The sequence below is a fragment of the Ostrea edulis genome, chromosome 2 (genome assembly GCF_947568905.1).
Source record: "Ostrea edulis chromosome 2, xbOstEdul1.1, whole genome shotgun sequence".
NCBI classification, from domain to species: Eukaryota; Metazoa; Mollusca; class Bivalvia; order Ostreida; family Ostreidae; genus Ostrea; species Ostrea edulis.
The window spans coordinates 103,099,936-103,122,684 of NC_079165.1; the positions used below are offsets into that span (position 1 = coordinate 103,099,936).

General features: G+C 35.1%; 1 protein-coding gene and 1 long non-coding RNA gene across 2 annotated transcripts; both read left to right on the top strand.

Moving 5' to 3' along the window:
- The first annotated feature begins 8,957 nt into the window (after positions 1-8,957).
- LOC125660010 (uncharacterized) lies at positions 8,958-12,026 on the top strand. Its single transcript, XR_008800367.1, has 5 exons — positions 8,958-9,067; positions 9,626-9,723; positions 10,481-10,667; positions 10,928-11,117; positions 11,326-12,026. It is a non-coding gene; the product is annotated as an uncharacterized LOC125660010 (long non-coding RNA).
- Positions 12,027-13,967: 1,941 nt separating this feature from the next.
- Positions 13,968-21,114, top strand: LOC125680168 (uncharacterized). Its single transcript, XM_056153563.1, has 5 exons — positions 13,968-13,976; positions 16,611-16,730; positions 18,835-18,963; positions 19,832-19,921; positions 21,024-21,114. Exons 1-5 carry the CDS (start codon positions 13,968-13,970, stop codon positions 21,102-21,104), a joined length of 429 nt encoding a protein of 142 aa, XP_056009538.1. The 3' UTR covers positions 21,105-21,114.
- The last annotated feature ends 1,635 nt before the right edge of the window (positions 21,115-22,749 follow it).

The window sequence follows — 22,749 nt, forward strand, 5'->3', positions numbered from 1 at the left end:
ATTAAAACCACATATCTAGGACCCCACATGAAATGCGGGAGCCCTACAGTAATCACATTGTCAGTTCGTCTGTCCGTCAACACTTTCTTTGTGACACGACAACTCAGTTTTCATTGTACAGTTTTCAAATTTTGTACAGAAATAATTTACAATAAGAGATTTTGGGGTCATGTCATTTTGTCTGTCTATCTGTATGTCATCATCTTTGTTATTTCTGACACCATAACTCTAACAGTTTTCATTGTAGAGTTGTAATTCCTCACTCGTGTCATTCCGCCAATTGGTCGTACATCTGCTTAATATACATACACACACACATATATATATATATATTCAATAAATTATTTTTTCTTGGTATCGGGTAGAATAAAGTTAAAAAATAAAATAAAATCCAATGCTCAAACTTTTATCTATAGCGCTTTCGCCCTGCGGGCTCGTCAGTAGATTTTTAAACAATGTAAACAAGTTCCATTATGACGTCATCCTCGTGACGTTATGTGGGCAACGTTAAACATAATGCAGTCATGATTGTGACGTCAGAACATTATACAATGTTAATGTTAGGCACTTTTAAAAAATACAGACATATTTTAAACAGTTCCGTCTATAAGTTTTAAGCGCCTCTAAATTCCTGTACATTAAAGGAGACATTCTATGTAAAATATACATGTTAAATAACATGAAGTAAAAATATTAACAGTTTAGTTTCGGCTTAAACAGTTTTATGAAATAGTTTTCATTGGCTTTGCGTAATTGTTCATTTTCCTCTTTTACTTTGTAAAATGGGAAAATATAAAAACTGCCTTCCCCGCACGAATCAAAGTGGCCGCTACACGGTGTGTTTCTTATTGTAGGATCTCTGATCTGTTGTTTATGTACACGAACACGGTCAGCCAATTTGGTTCCTGTTTGTCCTATATAGTTTTCTCCACATGTAGGGCACGTCATACAATAAAGTAGATTTTTAGATTTACACGTCATAGTTGAATTTACTTTGAAGTTCATTCCGTTTTTGAAAGTTATGGAGTGGCCGGTTTGTATAAATTGGCAAGTACCGCATCGTGAAGACTGCTGGTTTTTCGGGGTTTGATGTAAATTTGGCTTTAGTGAGAATGTTTTTCAAATTTGGTGGTTGACGTCTGCTGTGGAGTATATCCGTGGGTTGAATGAGGTCATTTAATGTTTCTGATTGTTGAAGAATAGGGAATAACTGCTTTGCTGTTTTGAATATGTTGTGATTTCTCGGGTTGTGTGTAAGAACGAAAGGAATTTTGTTGTTGGTTTCTTCGTGTTGTTTAGTAGTTCGCAATTCTGTGATGGGAGTTTCTTTAACCTTTTGTATAGCTGTTTCAATTAATTTTGGTGGGTATTTCTGTCTGCATAAAAATGTCTTAAGTTCAGATAATCTTGTATTTCTGCGATCCTCATCTATTACTATTGTGCAAATTCTCCGGGCCATGTTAAAAGGGATGTTTCGTTTGGTGTGAGATGGATGGCATGAGTTAAACATCAAATATTGATGGGAATCTGTATTCTTGTAGTAGAGATCTGTTATGATTTTCACCCCCTCCTTTACAATCAGGATGTCTAAAAATGGTAATTCATTTTCGTTAATTTCCATTGTAAATCGTATGTTATTGTGTAGGTGATTTAGCATGTTGTGGAAGTGTTGTAGATCTTGTAAAGATTTGGTCCAAAAAATAAAGCAATCATCCAAATAGCGTTTCCAGTTATTCTCAATATACAGGCCAAATTCTTCTCCAAAAGCTGATTTGCATTCTGTAAATAGTTTCTCCTCAAGAAATATAAATTAATTACTTTGTTGATTAATTAAAACCCTTTGCGAGCTGAAAAGGAGGGAAATTAAAGTTGTTTATAAATGAATATGCAAGAGGCATATTTCTTTTTATTAATGCTCACGTGATTGTCATGCGTGTTCATGTTTGTTTAAAAAATCATGTAAAGGGTTTCATGCAATGAACATACAAAGAATCGCATATGCAAATAATATTCATACGGGAACATGACATTTTTCAGCAATAGTTTACGTAAAATGCCATAAAACATAAAAAATGATACTTGGTTCTAAAGTCCGTCCGCGTCTATTAAAATACCGCGTGGCTAATTTTATTGCCGTTTAATTTAAATTCTAATGCGGAGTTGTGTTATTCCGGGGGAAAATCTCGTTTTCGATTTTAAAGGGGTATAGCGCACTTGGTATGCAATTTCGCCTTCATAAATACCTTTTTCTTGAATATCATTTTTTTTTTTTTTTTTTTTTTTTTTTTTTTTTACATTTTTTACCCAAATTACTTTTTAAAATAAAGATATCTATATGTTGATTGTATCTTTATTTGATAAGCATAAACATCACAGTGATTATATAGAGTATATAGTAGATGTAACGTAATGGGCCTAAAAAAAAAATTGCAAACTGTTGCAAAAGGCCACCCTAAACCAGAAATAAAACACTGAAATTGTTTTACTTGATTATGACTGTATATAAGTCCGTTTGAGGAAATTTGGTTTAAGGTGGCCCTCTTGTTGAAAATTGATAAAATATGAAAAAATCGTTCTCAAAATTTACCTTCAGATGTAGCAGCCTGTCATACATTAAACCTTTAAACTCACATGCCTGGTTGACCTAGTTTAAACCATACATTCCGAGTTCAATATATATATATATATTGCTTTTCACTTTGTTTGGGGTCATTTTCTTGAGGAGGGGGGTGTTTTAAATGTGATACATATATTATAACAAATATTAGTCATTTTCATCATAACTTCTAATATTTTCAAGTTACGATTTAAAGAAAGGGAATTTATTCCGAGATCATTGTTTTCCCGTTTGTTTACACTAACATGTTCCTGTGTGCACAGGATTTTCAAACCGTAATGTGGCTGACGAAAAGCTAAACAAATACTACAAGAAAAAGGACACAAATGCACAGCATGTAATAAGTAAAAATAGATCAAGGGAGGAAAAGACTGTTATACAGTTTGACTTTTAAAAAGAAAATATAAAAACTCATGTAGCAACTGTCATATGATATTTAGGCAAAGCTAAACACTCGATTTATCAACCAAAGGCAAATGAACTGATGACATCTATTAAAGGCGCTGCAGTCATGACAGAACAGTGAGTTAAGTAATGCCATATGTAAAAGGGTTGTTGTGTAATATGAATGCACAGGTCTATGAAAATATTGTACTGTTCATCATTCCAAATAGGAAGATGGTTTATTAAGTAAAGAACGACTCGTATAAATGTCAGTAATGCTAAACTGCGGCAGTTATTTATCTTGGTTAACGAAGCATAAAAAAACGTTGGCCTTATATTTAAATATAACACCCAGTCTATTATTGGAAACCGGTGTTTTCCATTTAGATTTCTGAGTCGGCCGTATCGTCAGCAAATGCGCTATACCTCTGTAATCTTTAAAGCTAAGTTACATGTGGACAAGGTGGCGGCAATCGTCTTTACAAATATGGGTGGATTCTTATTCTTCCCTGGAATATTGTCAGAGGATGTCCAGATAGTTGTACCATTGTAACGTAGCAGGACTCTACTTGGCAATAACAAAGGATATAATTAAGAAATGAATTTGATGTTATAATACAAATATTCAACTTGTGGTATATACCGTGGTTTAACAACTACAAATGTACTATGGTATACCGCATTCTCTCACCAGAGGGCGCGCTACGCAAACTTCACTTTCACCTCTGTTATCGTCTGATAAATAGTTCGGCTAACCACATGATCTCGCACGGACAAAATAGCGTCTTTGACTCCAACAGAAAGACACGTTTCTGTTCTTTGTGTAATGCCAGATTTTCATCATTATAATCTCGCTAGTTTTTCTAATGTACTTTTATGTAGAGTCCATAGTTACAAAGTGAAAGTGAAATTAATACATTTGACAAGACAAAATAGTTCCATAAATATGGAGGTTACACTAACGTAATACAGCGTTTCGATACCTACCAATGTGTTTTTGACTCATAAATTTATGTTTTATTTATGAAAATGATGCAGATTTATTTTATTTTCAAAGACGCTCTGTTTTACAAAATTCTTGTAAATCAGACGATAACAGAGGTGTTGTGGAGCGTAGCGTAACGCCCTCTGGTGAGAGATTGTGGTATACCGCACCACTATCTGTTTTGGCTTTACCTAACTCTAGCATGCTATACCATTTATACAGTTAAAACATGCCAAGTAACTGTAATATATATATATATTCAGCATCGAAGTTTAATGGACAAGAAAATACCCTATTACTTAGAATAATACTCTTGTGGAAGTAGGTTACAAGAACCGAGCAAGAGATCTTTAGTGTAAAATGTTTATAATTTCATGTACACCAAGTCGTGGTATATATTTGCCATATTTTATTGAATGTAACACCGCCTCCCTCGTCGTTTATATTCACAGTAGAAAAAAGGGGGAAATGTCTCCCTTCCTCATCAAATATTGGATTGAATGATTGTATATCGTTTAACGTCCCACTAGAGAATCTGTCACTCATATGCAGACGTCACCATTACCGGTGAAAGACTGCAAAATTTAGGTCTATGCTCGGCACTTTGAGCAGGGAGATATCTTTATCGTGTCATACCTGCTGTGACACGGGACCTCGGTTTTTACGGTCTCATCGGAAGGAACGCCCCATTAATACCTGTGTCACATTACACTGCGATTAGGTATCCGACTAGGTAGCGGGTTCTGAGCGGCCTGAGAATGCCAAAATCTGAAAAGTGTCCGGCCGGGGACCATGCGGTGAGAACACGCCATTCAGGGCCCGTATACCCCACCGGCAGCTTTTAGCGCGGAGTTAAATCCTGGCGATGTCAACCCCATCGTAAGATAACGCTCACGTGCTTCAGCGAGTTGTAGACGTAGGAACGGCAGTCTCAGATGCCTCGGAGGATTGGCCATGTCGATGTTGATGGCAACAGCGTCGATGATGATGTTGGAGATGATGACGATGACGATAGGTATATATACACCAGTTTGCAATTGCCTTAATTGCACTTAACACGCATGAAAAGGCAAAGGTCACCGAACGATACCCGGATGTTCTCCGATACCCCTCAGGTGACCGCACGGGGGTACCTAGTCCGTACGATGTCCGTATGGGTACCGGACGTACCCCTCCCGGTTACCTTCCGGTTACCTACCGATAACCTTACGGATATCGGGCGGCCACCAACACCATCATTCCATACGCTCCCCGCCCGGTAAACATACGGCTGCCTTCCTTGTCCCGCCCGAGGTGCGGGCGGTATATGAGGAGAGCTAATCACCCGGCAGACTTGGAAATGTGTCCCTACGGTGTTAGATCTTGACAGGTCCCCCCCCCCCCCCCCGATACCTATACCTCGCCCGATACCCGCTAGTAATGTGACACAGGCATTAGTCGCCTCTTCCGACAAGCAAGGGGCACTAAGGACCTGTTCTAACCCGGACAAATATCTAGAAAAACTGGCCCGAGAACCAGATGAATTTTATAGCGCATTAGCTTTTGGCCATTTTTCATTTTATAAATTAATAATCACATGGAGATGTTGCAATATATCTATGCTACATTGAAATATATGGAAAGTTTACATACGTATGAACATTTGGGCAACAATGTTAGCTTATAAACTAATCAAAAGGCTTAATTTAATTACATTGAAATTATAAAACATCATTTTGTGTGTTTCTGTATTTTATACACATATAATAAAAGCTTTTGTTAACTTCTGACATTTACTATTCTAACCCTGCTCAAAAATCACACTTTATATCATGGGTTATTATATTCAGCCTTGAAACTAATATATATAGTTGATGAGCGCATTACAATACCAATCACGTCACAATGACCCCCCCTACAAAATGTTTTCCATTAAAACCATGTGAATGTTTCCTGCGAATATGATGCGCCTAACTTTTCTTTTTCGTCCTCTTTCCATGCGAAACGATTCGCGTGTGTAATTTTTTGCATGATTCTCGCACCATATGTGCATGATTTTTTTTTTATTGAAAAGGAACATACAAGACATACATTGTATTGTGTAATAGATATTGTTTATTGACAAATGTGACGTATTAAAAATGTAGTAGTTTCTGAAAATCTGGAAATTACGTTATATTTTAGACCGGTGTTAATTACGTTATATTTTAGACCGGTGTTAATTACGTTATATTTTAGACCGGTGTTAATTACGTTATATTTTAGACCAGTGTTAATTACGTTATATTTTAGACCGGTGTTTGGGAGGAAACCTATTTACTCATACTGTATACTTCTAGAAATGAAATTCTCTAACATTTTGAGAAATCAACACTGCAGAATTACAAATGGATTTTACATTACTGGGGACTGGACTTAACGATCAGTTTCAACATCGCTGTAAACAGACTTATTCTTTTCAGCGATAAACAAACAAAGGGCACAGTTTTGTAAACTTTGATTACTGCAAGTTAGTATTTTTCATTGGTATATGTTACTGTAAATATAATCTCAAATAAATTGTTAAATCTTTGAAATTGCATTGTTGATTTTGCAAGACTTAAGGCTATTTTGAGCTATAACAGACTTGACAAATAGATTCAGTGCTCAATAGCAGGGCCGTAAATTACATGGAGGCGGAGGAGGCAGCTGCCTCCTCCAACTTTTGAGCCAAAAAAAATTAAAATTTAAAGTTCATTAGAATTTATGTTGTTTCCAATAACTAAGAACATGATACCTCCCTTAAAAAGCATTCCAAATCTTTCTTTTAGAATGAGTTAGTCAAGTAACATCTTAGAAGACCCCAGAATCAAGGATTTTGCACGAAACGTGTTCAGTGTGCACAAAATGTGCTCAGCGTCTGGGGGCCTGGGCGGCCCCCCAGACCCCCGCCTAATTTCCTGCCTCCTCCAAATTGAAGGTTAATTTACGGCCCTGAATAGGACAGAATGCAATGTATCTGAAAGAACTGTTAGATGTCAACTATGTTCAGATGGTTATATCAATGCGTTGTTTCTAAACGTATAAATATATCTCGTGGAAAAGGTTTTCCCCCCGTAAAAATGGGTCCAAACTTATCCGTGAGGGAATGCAAAAAGACAAATATGCATGTCACAAAGGAAATTGACTTTGAACGAGTGCACCGCATCGGGAAATTCTCGAGCAATCCTAACTCGCGTCCAAGAATCATCGTGGCGAAGTTGACCGAGAACTGGTGAGGAGACAAGCTCCTATAACCCTGAAAGGTACGGGATACTACGTCCTGAGCAGTTTCCAGCCGAGGTGGAATAACGGCAAAAATCCCTGTTTCCTGTTAAGCGCGACGCCCGACGACAGCATAAGAAAGTGAAGCTTGTCCGTGATCGACTGTTGAGTACATACCCGCAGATCGTGACGATTTAACCGTACATCAGAACACCGGATCACTACATGAGCGACAAAACCGTAAACGTCCGCGAGTTAGATCTAGTTAGGACAGACTTGAGGGCCAAAGGCAAAATGACTGTGACTGTGATTTTAACATTTTAAGTTCCTGGCATGGAATATAAACGGAGGGCTAGAGAAAAAATTGAACGATCCATCATTTTTGAATTTTATATGTACATATGATTTGATATTTTTGTCAGAGTGTTGGATAGAAAACAATTTTGAATATGATATACCAGGTTTTAATTGTATATTTGTACCCAGAAAATGATGTAGATCGAAACAAGGAGGTGGAATGGATTTATGCATTAGGAATGAATTACAGAAATACTTAGAAATAGTAGAGGTTTATTTTGATACAAGTGTCTGGCTTAAGTTAAATAGTACAGCGCACGCCATGAATGAAGATTTATATATATATTTGTTGTACATATATTCCTCCTGATAAGTCGTCTTTCTTTAAACAATATAATTGTGATATTTTCTACGAATTATAAAATCAAATTGCAGAATTTTCCGAGAAAGGAAAAATAATTATTGTTGGAGATTTGAATATCAGACGTTCAACTTTGAATGATTACATATAATGTGATAGAATACACGATAGGCTTTCTGAATACTTATCACCGCTTTGTGATTACATGTACCAAGAGGACGATATATTAGTTAATCGTATTTGTCCTGACTTATGGGTTAAAGTTGATTCAGTTGTGTATTGAAACCGGTTTGAGAATTTTGAATGGTAGGCATATTGGTAAATTGGCCAATGACTTTACATATTGTGGTGTTAACGGTTGCAGTGTTATTGATTACGTTTTATCTACAGTTGACATCTTTCAGTATTTTCACAAATTTATTGTTGGAAGTTTCAATACTTACTCAGATCAGGCACCATTACATATTGAAATGAAACTAACTGTAAATGTGTCTGATGACAGAAAAGACAAAACTGTATTATAACAATGATCATTCTCAATACCATTGGAATGAGGAATTCACTGAAGATAGTTAATTAGTTTTAGAACAGAATGTACATTTACTTCAAGATTGTTTTGATGGTATTGATGTAAAACAGGGAAATCATTTAGAATTGTGTAAAGTCTTTTGTTGAAAGCTTAGCTACTTTGATGTCTGATTTTCACAAGGTACCCATTTTTCACGATAATGATTGATTGATTGAATATTGTTTTACGTCCCTCTCGAGAATATTTCACTCATATGGAGACGTCACCACTGCCGGTGAAGGGCTGCAAAATTTAGGCCTATGCTCGATCGGCGCTTATGGCCATTGAGCAGGGAGGGATCTTTATCATGCCACACCTGCCGTGACACGGGACCTCGGTTTTTGCGGTCTCATCCGAAGGACCGCCCCATTTAGTCGCCTCTTACGAGAAGCAAGGGGGTACTGAGGACCTATTCTAACCCGGATCCCCACGGGTTCACGATAATGATAAATGTAAGAAACAAAAAAGTGTTGTCGAACCAATACAAAGTCAACCTTGGTTTGATTGTGAATGTTACAAGCGCCTTTATTAGCCTGGTACCCGAGGCCTTCCGATGTTCAAAGAACGAAGGCCAGGCATCGGATGTCGAATGGATTCTTCCACTGATCAAAATCCAATATGGCGGACTCAATGGTAAGTAATGGGAATGTACGTAAATGAGCGTATCATGGCTTAATTAGCTGTGTCACTTTCGATTTTATGTCATTAGTTGCCAGATACAGACCTTAGGAAATGTATAATACTTGGTTTTCCATGTGACACGCTTGTTTGATATAGTCTTATCCCTTTGTATTCAAGTAAGTAGGTGATTCGCCAACTCGCATATTTTTCACGTGTGTTAAATTAAATCTAACCGTGTCATTTCGTTTTTTCTACTATTGATGGGTTGCATTGGGTTGCTGGCGAAGATATATACTGAGTTTTATAGATGACACGCACCAGTTTTCCTATTTTGAACCGACAATTATTTCAGATCGAATTTCCTCGACTCATTCTTGGACAATTTTTTATTACATATAGATCTAATGACGTGCTTTACTTTGATAAAACTTTAGGCTATAGCTGAAGTTTATACGATGATTTTCTTGTGCGATGATAGGGGTGTTTTAAGCTTTTATTGGAGTTATAGTGTACAATTTTACAGATTCTCAATATTATATAATATATGTATATTAATCGTTTTAATTTCAGATGAATTTCCATACATATGGAAAGAAGAAACACATGATAGTGGATGAAAAACACCCTCATATATAATGCTTCATGAATATGCAAAACCATGCCAACAGGTATAATATAAGATGTATATATTGCTTGTGTAGTAGATAATAAGGCTATTTATGCATTTTATAATTCAGTAACATGGTGTCTTGACAGTGTCAATTATTTTTATTATGTTGACCTGCCAACTTTATGCTTGATCCAATAGGCTTGATTTAAAGTTTCTGTTGTTACTTTGGTTTAATGTGAATTCCTCTCTGATTCACTTGTCCTGTTTGTCCAAAATTATATTTGTGGGTCAGTCCACAATTTTTATATATTGCCAAAAGTTATACATTGAGGTATTCTATTTTTGTGTTAGCATTATATTGCATTTATTTGTAACTCAAATTCTTTGTCTTCTTTATGAGAGAACTGAGTTCATACACTTCAATTTAAAAATCTTAGGCTGTAGTAACCAGGAATTCTGTATCACAACAAAAACAAATTTTACATAATGTGAAGTACACAATATGGCACTATAGTAACATTTCATTGTTATGCTTTTGCACAAACTTGTTGGTACTGCTTGGATTTGATACTAAAATTCACACCTGCTAAAGTTTCAAAGAAAAAATGTAGAAGATCACAATCTGGAGAAACCCTCATTCATCCCCAAAACAAACTTTTGCATTTATATTTCTCTCACTGTATTGAAAATTTCAAGATAGTTTTCAATACATTAAAGTTGTGGTACTTGTGTACCAAATTAAAGACTCTTAATATAATTTTGTGGAAAAAGGAAAAGAAAGATAACCAGATTAATCTCTTTATTTTACTATGTAGTCTACAGACTCCAGATGGAAAGATACAAAGAAAGAAATTCTAAAGGGGTATTCAAGGACTCATCCTCCTCCAAACCAATTCATATTGGAAGGAATTAACATCCAACTTGAATGAAGAATTACACACAGGCACTTAATTAGGCCCCAAGCGATATAAGTGCTTCTGGAATTACAAACTTCCATAACAGGTTAACAACTATATCAATTTGTTACAGTCTGTTATTGAAGTTTTCCACCTCTTACAGCGATAACAAAAACAATTATTTCTGGCATCTAAAGGTGTTAGAAGTTTATCATATTCTAAAATATGTTCTCTTTGTTAGTGGAAGAAATTCAATCCCAAATTGATTAAATTAGATACTGACAATTTCTGTATTGATAAAACACAATAGTGAAAAATGCTTGATTTTTTGTATGGAATGAACTGACCTACCTTGTTTTATTTCAGGTGCATCATGCAGACCCTTTTAAAAAGGAGAAGCCAGATCTTCAGAAGACTTCCTTAAAAATGAGAATTTTCTGAGTGGAAGTGAAGAATGAAAGGTGAAGATAACGAACAGTGATCAATCTCATAACTCTTATAAGAAGAATGTGGCATGCATACAAGCAGACAACAGCATTCCCTCCCTCTTGTTTGTGTAAGTAAAACCTGCATGAATATAAAACTTTAGATGAAAAGGGAAATATAAATTACAGACTTGTTTCATTATTTATCTATGATAAAATAATGACATCATTAATATTTATGATGTATGTGCATTATGTATTTACTACTATTCCTGATCCATATCAATACACATCTTTACTGATTATACTGATGTTTGTGACAATGTTTTTAATTTTTAGATCAGAGGTGAGCTTTTTGAGAAAGACTCATGGAGGGAGTTCGAGAGTGTCAGTTCTCAGATCAAGAAGTTAGCCAACAGTAGGAGGAGTAGCAATTCATTCCACAGTATGACATGAGAAATACATGACAGGAAAAACCTTAAAAAGGAGATTTGGCATTGTTTCATGTGGAAATGGAAGAATCTTTGAAATATATAACACATACATGTTTCAGTTACTTGGGGATAACACTTATGAGGAATTTTGCCATATATCAGATGGGAATGTGTTGCACAAGAAATGCTTGATCACAACCCTCTTTTATTAGAAACCTTTTCTATGCAAATAATTATTGTAAATGAAATTTAGCTATTTCATTAGACTAGTAAACATGTTTTCTGTGCAAGTGTGTGTCTTTGACATTAAATGCTATGATATTGAAGTATTCTTAAACAATAGAAGATCTCTACTAGTTCTTTCAAAGGAAGCCAACAACAGGAATCGAACCTGTTCCTCCATCGTACAGATACGAAAGTGTGCACCAGTACACCATGTTGGCATATATTAAGAACTGGTAGTCTTGGAGAGTAAATATTGTATTATTCTTGTACAGTTGATACTGGTTGGTGTGATATATATATGTATATATATATAATATACATACAAGTATATATAATGTATGCTTCATGTTTGCTAGTCGTTAATAAAGCATTTGAATTGAATATATTCCTTGTTCATGAAGAAAAGTCTAATATTCTGAAATTTAGATAAATCTAGCATTTCTGTATGTGAAATACCTTTAAATCTAGTTGAGAGAAATGTCTTTGTAACCCAGTGATTATCTGGGTCAGAATAGGTCCCCTGCACCTGATTGCATATTATGACAAAAGAGTTAACATAAGAATGATCATTGAATGAGATTATTAACTGAAATTGTGTGGCACAATTAAATAAGAACAGTCTGATCCTCACTGCTCAAAAGGCCAAAGTATCATGTATAGGTCTAAATACAGGCAATTGATGGTGACCCTTGAATATGAATGAATTTTAAACAATAGAGAATCAAATAATGACTGACATATATGATGTACATTAAAATATATTAAGAACTGAACTAGCATAAGATCGCAACATAGAAGGGCCTGAAAACCATTGGATCGAAGTTATTGGGTCCATATGAGTGAAATATTCTCGAGAGGGACGTTAAACAATATACAGTCAATCGATCTTGAGACCAAAACTTATTTCCACATTGTGTTTACATAAGTAGTGCATGTAGCTTTCACTTGTATCTTTCTAGAATAAAATGTTATGCCTTGCTTAATATTGATTATTTACAAAATGCAAGAGTGGCTCATAAACAGCTAGCAGTTACAATAATATTTATACTGCTTAACAAGGATAACCAGTCAAAATGAGTCGAGGAAATTCGATCTGAAATAATTGTCGGTTCAAAATAGGAAAACTGGTGCGTGTCATCTATAAAACTCAGTATATATCTTCGCCAGCAACCCAATGCAACCCATCAATAGTAGAAAAAACGAAGTGACACGGTTAGATTTAATTTAACACACGTGAAAAATATGCGAGTTGGCGAATCACCTACTTACTTGAATACGAAGGGATAAGACTATATCAAACAAGCGTGTCACATGGAAAACCAAGTATTATACATTTCCTAAGGTCTGTATCTGGCAACTAATGACATAAAATCGAAAGTGACACAGCTAATTAAGCCATGATACGCTCATTTACGTACATTCCCATTACTTACCATTGAGTCCGCCATATTGGATTTTGATCAGTGGAAGAATCCATTCGACATCCGATGCCTGGCCTTCGTTCTTTGAACATCGGAAGGCCTCGGGTACCAGGCTAGCGCCTTTATATGAATCATCCCATAATAGACGTCTATAAATAGACCCACGCGAGTCAGGGGAATCCCAACATGATGTATTAACTCATACGCAACTGTCTAGTTTTAAGGCTGAAAGAGCGTAAAACAACGAATTACTAAGAAGTATTTGATATTTTTATTTCTACTAAACGTATGGTACGGTACTGTTGTAACAAAATACACAGCTTTACACTGATAAGACCACCGATGATCTGAAAGTTTGAACTGGTCACGTGACTGTCACTTGAAATGGCAGAGTGACGCGGTTATTTGTAAACATCGACTTAAAATAAAATAATTTGGGTTTAAACAGGTGAAATAAATTATGATAAGTCGTACAGCCTCATACCTACATACATGCGATGATTTAATAGCGTTTTTACGAGATGGAAAAAATATTGTAATTCGGACCATACAGCTTAAAATAGCTCAAATGACTTAACAGGAGAAATATTTCAAGCCCCATAAAATCTGTAAAATCCAGGAGCTTCCGGGGGCTTCGCCCCCTGAACCCCCACCAGGGCTTCATCCTGGACCCCCTGCCTCATAAAGTGGCGCCCCCAGTAACCACAATTCCTGGATCTGCCCCTGCCTAATGTAATGATTTTTGTGAATTGGGTAGATTACCATTGCAATGTGTGAGAAAATTACGAATTTTAAAATATTGGTTAAAGCTTTTATCAACAAAAATGTATCTTGAAATCATGTTATGACTGTTTGTGTGATGAAATGAGTAGTAAACAAAACTGTAAACATTGGGTAGAACATGCTAAAGGTATTTTGTCAAATGTTGGACTGACGAACCTATGGTTAAATCAATGTACTTTGAAGCCACAATACATGTTTGCAGTTGCTAAGCAACGTATTTTTGATAACTGTAAAACAAACAATACTTTCTGAAATCAACTCTTCCTCAAAATGTAGAATTTATAAACATTTGATTGACCATTTTACTTTGCAATCCTACTTAACTAAAAGAATTCCTATGCAGTATGAAAACTTTATATGTAAGTTAATATTATCGTCTCACTGGTTAGATATTGTTAGGAAACAATAACAAATTTTGTTTAGGGGAGTCGATTGCGACCTGAATGTGTAGGCGAGCTCAGAGACATTTTTCTTTTATTTGATATTTTGGACTGCTCTGATCTGTTTCTATTCGATATTTAATTTTTTATATATCTGTCAATAACAAGGTTATAAATTTCATATACGTGTCGTAATCAACCATTCTTGAACTTTGACACAAAAAGTTTTCACGTAGAGGACTGGCGGCTATATTATTCACGTGAGCGATACTTGTGATCCTCATGAATGAATGTCACAGCTTTAAACATCTTTATTCCCATGGGGATCCGGGTTAAAATAGGTCCTCAGTACCCCCTTGCTTCTCGTAAGAGGCGACTAAATGGGACGGTCCTTCAGATGAGACCGCAAAAACCGAGGTCCCGTGTCACAGCAGGTGTGGCACGATACAGATCCCTCCCTGCTCAATGGCCATACGCGCCGATCAAGCATAGACATAAATTTTGCAGCCCTTCACCGGCAGTGGTGACGTCTCCATATGAGTGAAATATTCTCGAGAGGTACGTAAAACAATATTCAATCAATCAATCAATTAAACATCTTTATGTGGTTCAAAACTGGCACTGTGTGCGAAGTGGTAATTTTTTGCTAATCTTTAAATATGGTGGTGTATATTATGCTTTAAAATTTTATGGCAAATGCTACTGGTACACAGAGAAAAGTGGCTCGCATGGTTTTCATGCGTTTTCCTTTTCGCATGAAATTTATGTGAAAATCGTGTTAAAATCATGCGAAAAATACTTCATGCGAATGTGTTCGTAAAATTTTCATGCAAAATTCATGCGATTTTCATGCGACTATAATTTCGCATGAAAATCGTGCGAATTCCAATTTTGTCTGTTGTTCATGTGAAAATCGTGCGATATTCATATAAATATTATGCAATATTCATAAAAAGAAGAAGATATTATATGAATTTATGAGTGATTCGTTTTTTTAAAATTCAATACGATAAACACAAGTAAATTACTATTTTCAAAAGATTGCATTAAATTGAAAGAAAAAAACCTAATTCCCACACCTATATTAAAAATTTGCAGGAATTATTCAAGACACAAACAATGTACATAAAATGGTCATACATGTATTTTACCATTTCACAATAATTTTGATACAACAATAAGTCTAATTACTACTTCATCTTTGTGCAATCTTTATGTATAATAGTTCAATGTCAATACAAATATGCATATGTTTTCTTTATCTAAACCACTCTTAATGAATGATGTAAATATTTGTCCTGGTCATATACATGGTGGGGCATAAAAACAGGAAATATTTACACAAAATATTTGTCTTTCTTGTTGGCAAAACTTAATCTGTTCAGAAAAAACACACAATTATTCTTGTGTTTCCAAAACTTCTTCATCTCTCTCATCTCTTGCTCAACACGCACACTCACTTCACCCTCTTTCATTCTACATCCCTCACTCAAACAATCATGCACTAAGCAGATCACACTTTTAATTCTGGAAGACTGAATGAGAACCTTCTGATCAGTTAATTGCACCCTCTCAAAACTCATTTCCCCAAATAATCTGGAATCTTGAATTTTTTCAAATTGGCGCAGTTGAGCTACTTGTACTTGCACTCCCAAGGCAGTTGAAATTAGCCATCCCTGGATAAACATTGCAACATTTTCCTGTAATTTATTAAAACAATTATCAAAGATTAAAAAAATCTCGAAGAGTGTAATATACATGTGCAGAAGTGTTTTATTGTTCATAACATTCAACAACAGTTATTTTCATCATTGCAATATATCAACTAAACTGAATATCATTCTGAAGCATAATAATAACAAATTCATTATTATTAATTACCACATATTGACCGTTCACTGAAAATCCTCAAAAAGCTTCTTCTTCACATACCCATGGATAAGAGAAGATGACGAGGATTTAAAGGTATACATATTTTATAAATAACAATCTGTCGGTTTTGCGGATCACCACACTGTGGTTTTCTTATTCCGTATCAGTATCCTCTGAAATGCCATCACAATGACGCCTGTGTTCATATCAGGGATGCAAAAATCCTGTTTTATTTACAAATAATTAATGATTTGTTTTAAATATTGATATATTAAGTGCAGTTTTCACTTTCTTCTTAATATGGGCCCCTCTGACTGAGACAATTTTTTAGTGATTTCATCATTTGTATACATGTTTTTTTTTTCCAATTTCTAGTTTAGATAGTACAATATCACTTACCAGGTACATAGAAATTGTAAACAGATGCAGTACTTTTAGAACAGTGAATTTAATCCACACCAATATCAAGAAAACAAGTACATGTTAATCCCTTTACTTTTTATCCTCAGAGACAAATTACATCAGTTCTGGAGGAGTGTGGATGGGAGGCAGACAAAAATGTCATCATCACATGTTTCTCATTTGCCTCCCATTCTTTCACCAACTGGAGGAACCAGGTTCGTCAAAAGGTACAGAATTTTACACTAAAAATTAAAATTTTGACATATATATATATAGATAGATATTGTAGGAAAATGGGATTCTTTAGCTAATATTGCAAGCTTGATTATATGTATTTATAGCTTACGATCTTTTCTCGTTATTTCCAGTCGTTGACTGAGTATGTTTACATACATGTGCACATGTGCCATGTGTTATTTTATACTCTCGATGTTACCGGTGTTATTTATAGTTTTAATCAAAGGGTTGTATGTAAAACCACAAGTTATTAATATGACTATTGCCTACTTACGCTGATTACTTCAGTAGCATGGTGTTCATCCACATATATTTGTGTATATAGCGATTTTTAATGTGATAAACAATCACGTTGTTCGTATTAGGTGCCATATTTGTTTATAAAAGTCAGAGTTGGGGCCGCGTCTATTTTTATTTGACCCCGATCTTCGGGTCAAAGTTGTTTAGGTTGCAGACGGCTGTTTTTACTACGAAGAGTGCTTATAATGTAAGTGTTTGATCTTTATTATAATTGGATTTATAGACTTGATTTTAAGTTATTTTAGTTATAGATAAACGATATAGTCCCGTAGAATACTTAGCCGGGGTTGGTTTGATGGGGATTTGGATTGTCCGGGGAAAGTTGGGGTTGACCCGTCTGTACGTGCGTTGCCCCGTCCCTGGTAGGGTTGTCCCGTCTGTTGCCCCGGACTTAAAAAAGGGTATATAAGTCAGAATCCGACAAGATTCTGGGAGATAGCTAATTTTACTTTACGAATAGGACGTTCCCAGTGTTGCCTGATAAGGCTGATCTGGAGATTAATTAATTAATTAGGATTAGATTAGGTAATTACTTAGATTAAGAATCATTCCCAGTACCTGTGTTCAGAATTACTGGCGTAAAGTCACAATTTAATAGTAAGTGTAAGATTCAGAATATTATTCATAGAAGTAACAATTCAACTAATCAATCTAAAGAGGGGAACCAATTATTATTTTATACTAATGATAATTTAATATATGGATTTGTTATCTTCACCTTTCATTGGTTGGGTCAGACTATAACTTAGTATTAATTCATACAATATTGGCACCAGGTTCAGTCGCTATAACTCTATTGTAAGTGATATTGTTACGATTGTTCTTTTATATTCTGTGCATGAAGTCCCAGAAATATTTCTGGAGTATTACATTGTTGTATAACAAACTTCACTTAACTTATACATAACTCAATAAATTAGTAAACTTTACATCAGAGTCAATTTTCAAAATATTGGATTGTTGTCAAGGAAGACAACTGGTGGCAGCTACTATAAAATCAATCGCTTGGCCGTTACAATATATATAACACATGTGAAATGCAAAGTAATTTTAGAAGTTGCAGGAGCGTACAGTATGGCAAATAATTGCGACACATATTGTCTCAAGTGTCTGATATCTTTAAGATAATGGGGGGGGGGGGGGGGTGGGGGGTTGGTTGCCCTCTCCCAACTCGGGATAAAAAAAATTTGGGTCAATAGGTAGGTGGAAAAAAATTCTAGAAAATTTCACGACCAAATTTTGAACTTTCAAAATCTAATAAAATTAAAGGTATAACTAGGATTAAAATCTTTGTTGACGGGATGAGGAAATTATGGAATTAATTTAAAAAGTTATTGTTTCCTTGAGGTTAAAAAAGTTTTAAGTAGGGCCATTTTTTGCAAGTTGGTTGGGATAGGGCAAACAAATAATTTTTTAAAGATGGCCTAGGTTTTAGTGTGTTATAAATTTTTTTCCAGTTTGCACAGTTGTCTGTGTTTTGACACATTGAACGTTCAAAATTTACAATGTAAAACTACTATTTTACTTGACAGATTGATTAAATATCGCTTATTTGATGTAAATTATACACACCACACTTATATAGATAAATCAAGGGAACAGCTGTTATTGTTCAACTTGAGCATGAATGTTTTGAATGCCAAAGTATTCAACAGAGTTTATAAGAAAAAATGCAGATGGAATGTAAAGATAAGCTAGCCTAATGTAACATCCTACATTTCATTTCTCGAGTCTAAATAATATGAAACATTGTGGCGATATTTTCCTGTTGTTCATGTATACATTAAATTTCAGCTAGTGACTCAAGATAAGCGGGTCGAGATGATGCCCATCAACAATCTTCAAAGGTACCTTTTCTCTGCCTTATGGGTGTCGCCATCTGAATCGGATGTGAAGATTAATTTCAGGGTGACCCTTGCACTGGTAAGGATTGAAATTGTTTTTTACATATGATGTGACTTGAATCACTCTGTTGACCTATTGCTATTTGTTTTTGTCCTTCATAGTGTGATGAAAGCATCATAATGCATCCTTTAACATTTGAATATTTTCAACTTTCCCTTTGGAATGACTAAGCCATGTATATTGTTTCTGATATCTTTATACCCCCCGAACGAAGTTCCGGGGGGGGGGGGGGGGGGGGGGGATATAGAGGAATCACTCTGTCTGTCTGTGCAGATTCGTCTCCGGGCCATAACTTCTTTGTTCTTTGACATAGGCATACCATATTTGGCACACAGGTGGATCACCATGAGACGATAGGTCTAGTACCTTCATGACCTCTATATGACCTCGACCCTTGACCTCAAGGTCAAAATTAAAGGGTTTTTTTTTACAATGGATTTGTGTCGGGGTCATAACTTCTTTGTTCTTTGACATAGGCATACCATATTTGACACATGAGTGTATCACCATGAGACGATGTGTCGGGTACCTTCATGACCTCCATATGACCTTGACCTCAAGGTCAAAGTTAAAGGTTTTTACAATGGATTCATGTCAGGGCCATGACTTCTTTGTTCTTTGACATAGGCATACCATATTTGACACATGAGTGTCACTATGAGACGATGTGTCGGGTACTTTCATGACTTCCATATGACCTTGATCTTTGACATCAAGGTCAAAATTGATTATAGGGTTTTACATAGTCATGCTCACAATACCTCTTGTTTGAATATATTGAACTTGTTATTTAGTTGTATGATAAGAATCAGAACAGAAATGAAATATCAAAATCATGCCCAGTCTTATTATTTAGATATATATTTTTTTTCCCATTGTTTTACAGAGGGCTTTCGCAGATGGGCACAGGTTGTTCAAGAACCCAACCACAGCCATAGACTTCTGGCGTGCGTTTAGAAGGAATATTGACACAATGGTAGGTAATCTTTAAGAAATATCAGAATTATTAGTTTCTGCCCACCTCCCTCCAAAACCAAATTATACGATGAATCAACTCTATTATCCACTGTTACAAAAAGCAGCAACTTTACGGTATGTCTGTGCAAGTGTACCCAGACAGCAACTATATATTGTATTGAGAATATGTCATAATGTTAAACCAAGGTCATTAAGGCAAGTTCATTATTAGTCACAGAAAATGTTTACGTATAATTCATATACTGTCCATAACTCTCTGAGAAACATTGGAAGTTCCTGCTTTAAAAAAGATTACTTATGACCTGGCATTGTGTCATGACCTTATGTCAAGGTCATTTGTATTAGGTCAAGGCCAGTTTTAGTCTGTCAGGAAATTATGTAATTCCTGCCTTGACATTTCTTGTAACAAATACGAATTGCATGCTCAAGGAAACAAATATAATTATATACATTTGTACCACTTGAAGGTAGATCATGACAGAAAAATTTAATGTAAATCTTATCAATAACTTTGTATGAGAGAAACATTAGATGCATGTACATTGTTGCTTATGACCTATGGTTTTGTAATTATTATCATTGAACATCGTTTAGGCAATATAAGGTCATTGGTAAAACTGTTCACTTCTTGTCTTCTCCATGACTTTATAACAGTGAAACATACACTGCAAGCCCAGACTTGATACAAAGAATGGGAACCATTATTATCTGGGAGTGTCCTAAGTCAAGGTCAAGTACATAACTAGGTCTGAAAGCAAAAAGTGTTATTTCTTCTCTAGGGCTTGAAAATTAGAAAGCCCATAGTAAGAAAACCTTTAAATGTGATATGGCCTTATCCAATGGTCATTCAAACAAGGTTTAAGGAGGGAAAATTCTGAATTTCCTTTTCAACAGAAAATTTCTTCAATTAACTATTCTGACATCTGTAGATATATTTGTGGAGATGGTATTTTCTGAGATTGCTATTTCTAGTTATAAATGTACTTGTTCAGTTTCTAGTTCATCTTGATAAATTTAGAAAATATTGATTTTGAAACTGCAGTTGAGCAATCATGTATTTCATTTAAATTATTTACAAATGGTTTTCTTTTCTCTTGCAGATGAAACAGATACCAGACAGATGGGTTGCCCTTGAACAGAGAATGAAAAAGAAAGTTGAAGCTTGCAATAAAGAAGATTAAGAAACAGAAAGTGTCCAGTTGTTTATTAATCAAAAAAATACCTGGATATTCATACTTATAATGGTACTTCCTCAAAATCCGGGTTCAAATTAAGGAGTTTTAAATAATGAATTTAGATGTAATTCATTTGCTGCATGATTTTGAGATTGTACTTATTATATCTCTGTATGAATATCATTAACAGTGAAACCTTGATGATCAGTTGTAAATTTAATTATAGACAAAACTGTAGATATCTGTGAGGAACAAATTGCTGAGCAACACAGAATTTTATGAAACTTTTCATTAAGTTTTTATAAAAATTCAAAGTCCAATTCAAGTACTAGCATTGAAATGTATACATTACATGGATTTCATATGAAAATATAATGATATTCGCATAATATTCGCATGAATATCGTGCGAAAAACCTTAATAGTAGGTAACAATAATATTCGCATGAATATCGTGCGAATTATTTTTCATATGATAATCATGCGAATTTCACATGAAAATCACATGATTTTTTCATGCGAATATCATGCGTGGTCCTTTTCGTCTCCTTTTCATGCGAAGAATTCGCATGATATTCATGCGAATTTCATGCGAGCCACTTTTCCCTGTGTATAGTACTATAAGCATAGTAATCTATTTTATATCACATATAGACATCACGTCCTCGTCCCTGTACTGGTACATGTAGGTATACCGCAGAACATACGTCAAATTCAGGTGTAACTGACTACTTCTAGATATGGTCCGTTCCTTTCATAATGAAATTAAACGGGGCATGCCCCATGTTTACACATTCAATATTAATCATCAACATCAGATAATCATCAAAATTAATTCGGAATCAAAGAAACCGATTGCTTAAAACATGGTAACACGTGTTTACCTGCTGTGGTTATCTCTCCACAAAACTCTTCCATCCACATTGTCAAACATGGATTGCTGCTCTGCAGCTGGTGAAGGAAGTTTAGACCTATCTCCTATTCTGGTATTTTCATTTCCGACAACCCTCCCTTTTCAATAAAATTTTAGAAGATTTTTTTCTTCATTTGAAATATTACGCTTAACGACAATTTAATTATCCCTTTCATTTAGAGTGGTAATTAGCTGTGCATGTCTATGCATCAAGAAACTTCTGAAAGATGATTTACCCATTTTCAACTTCATCAAGTCTGTTATCATAACAAGTTGTTATTGTTTAGAATTTTAAAACATCCTATGAATGCCAAGTCTAAAATGTTAATTTGTTCCTTGTAAAATTATTATATATGTAGCAAATAGGTAATGTCCTCATACAGGTCTTCACTGCATACATTGTACAAGTCAATATAAGATATTGCAATGGCAGCTTAGAAATAAAAAAAAAAAAATTAACAAGGCACAAGATGTGGATTTATTGGGTGTTTTATACGCCCATCTTTAGGGTGTAAGGTGTGGATTTATTGGGTGTTTTATACGCCCGTCTTTAGGGTGTAAGGTGTGGATTTATTGGGTGTTTTATACGCCCGTCTTTAGGGTGTAAGGTGTGGATTTATTGAGTGTTTTATACGCCCGTCTTTAGGGTGTAAGGTGTGGATTTATTGAGTGTTTTATACGCCCGTCTTTAGGGCGTAAGGTGTGGATTTATTGAGTGTTTTATACGCCCGTCTTTAGG

Bases quoted from the DNA above. Each gene is read 5' to 3' on its own strand.
- LOC125680168 (XM_056153563.1), top strand. The intron at 16,731-18,834 runs GTACAGAATTTT...ATTAAATTTCAG, and splicing joins GGAACCAGGTTCGTCAAAAG to CTAGTGACTCAAGATAAGCG. The intron at 19,922-21,023 runs GTAGGTAATCTT...TTTCTCTTGCAG, and splicing joins GAAGGAATATTGACACAATG to ATGAAACAGATACCAGACAG.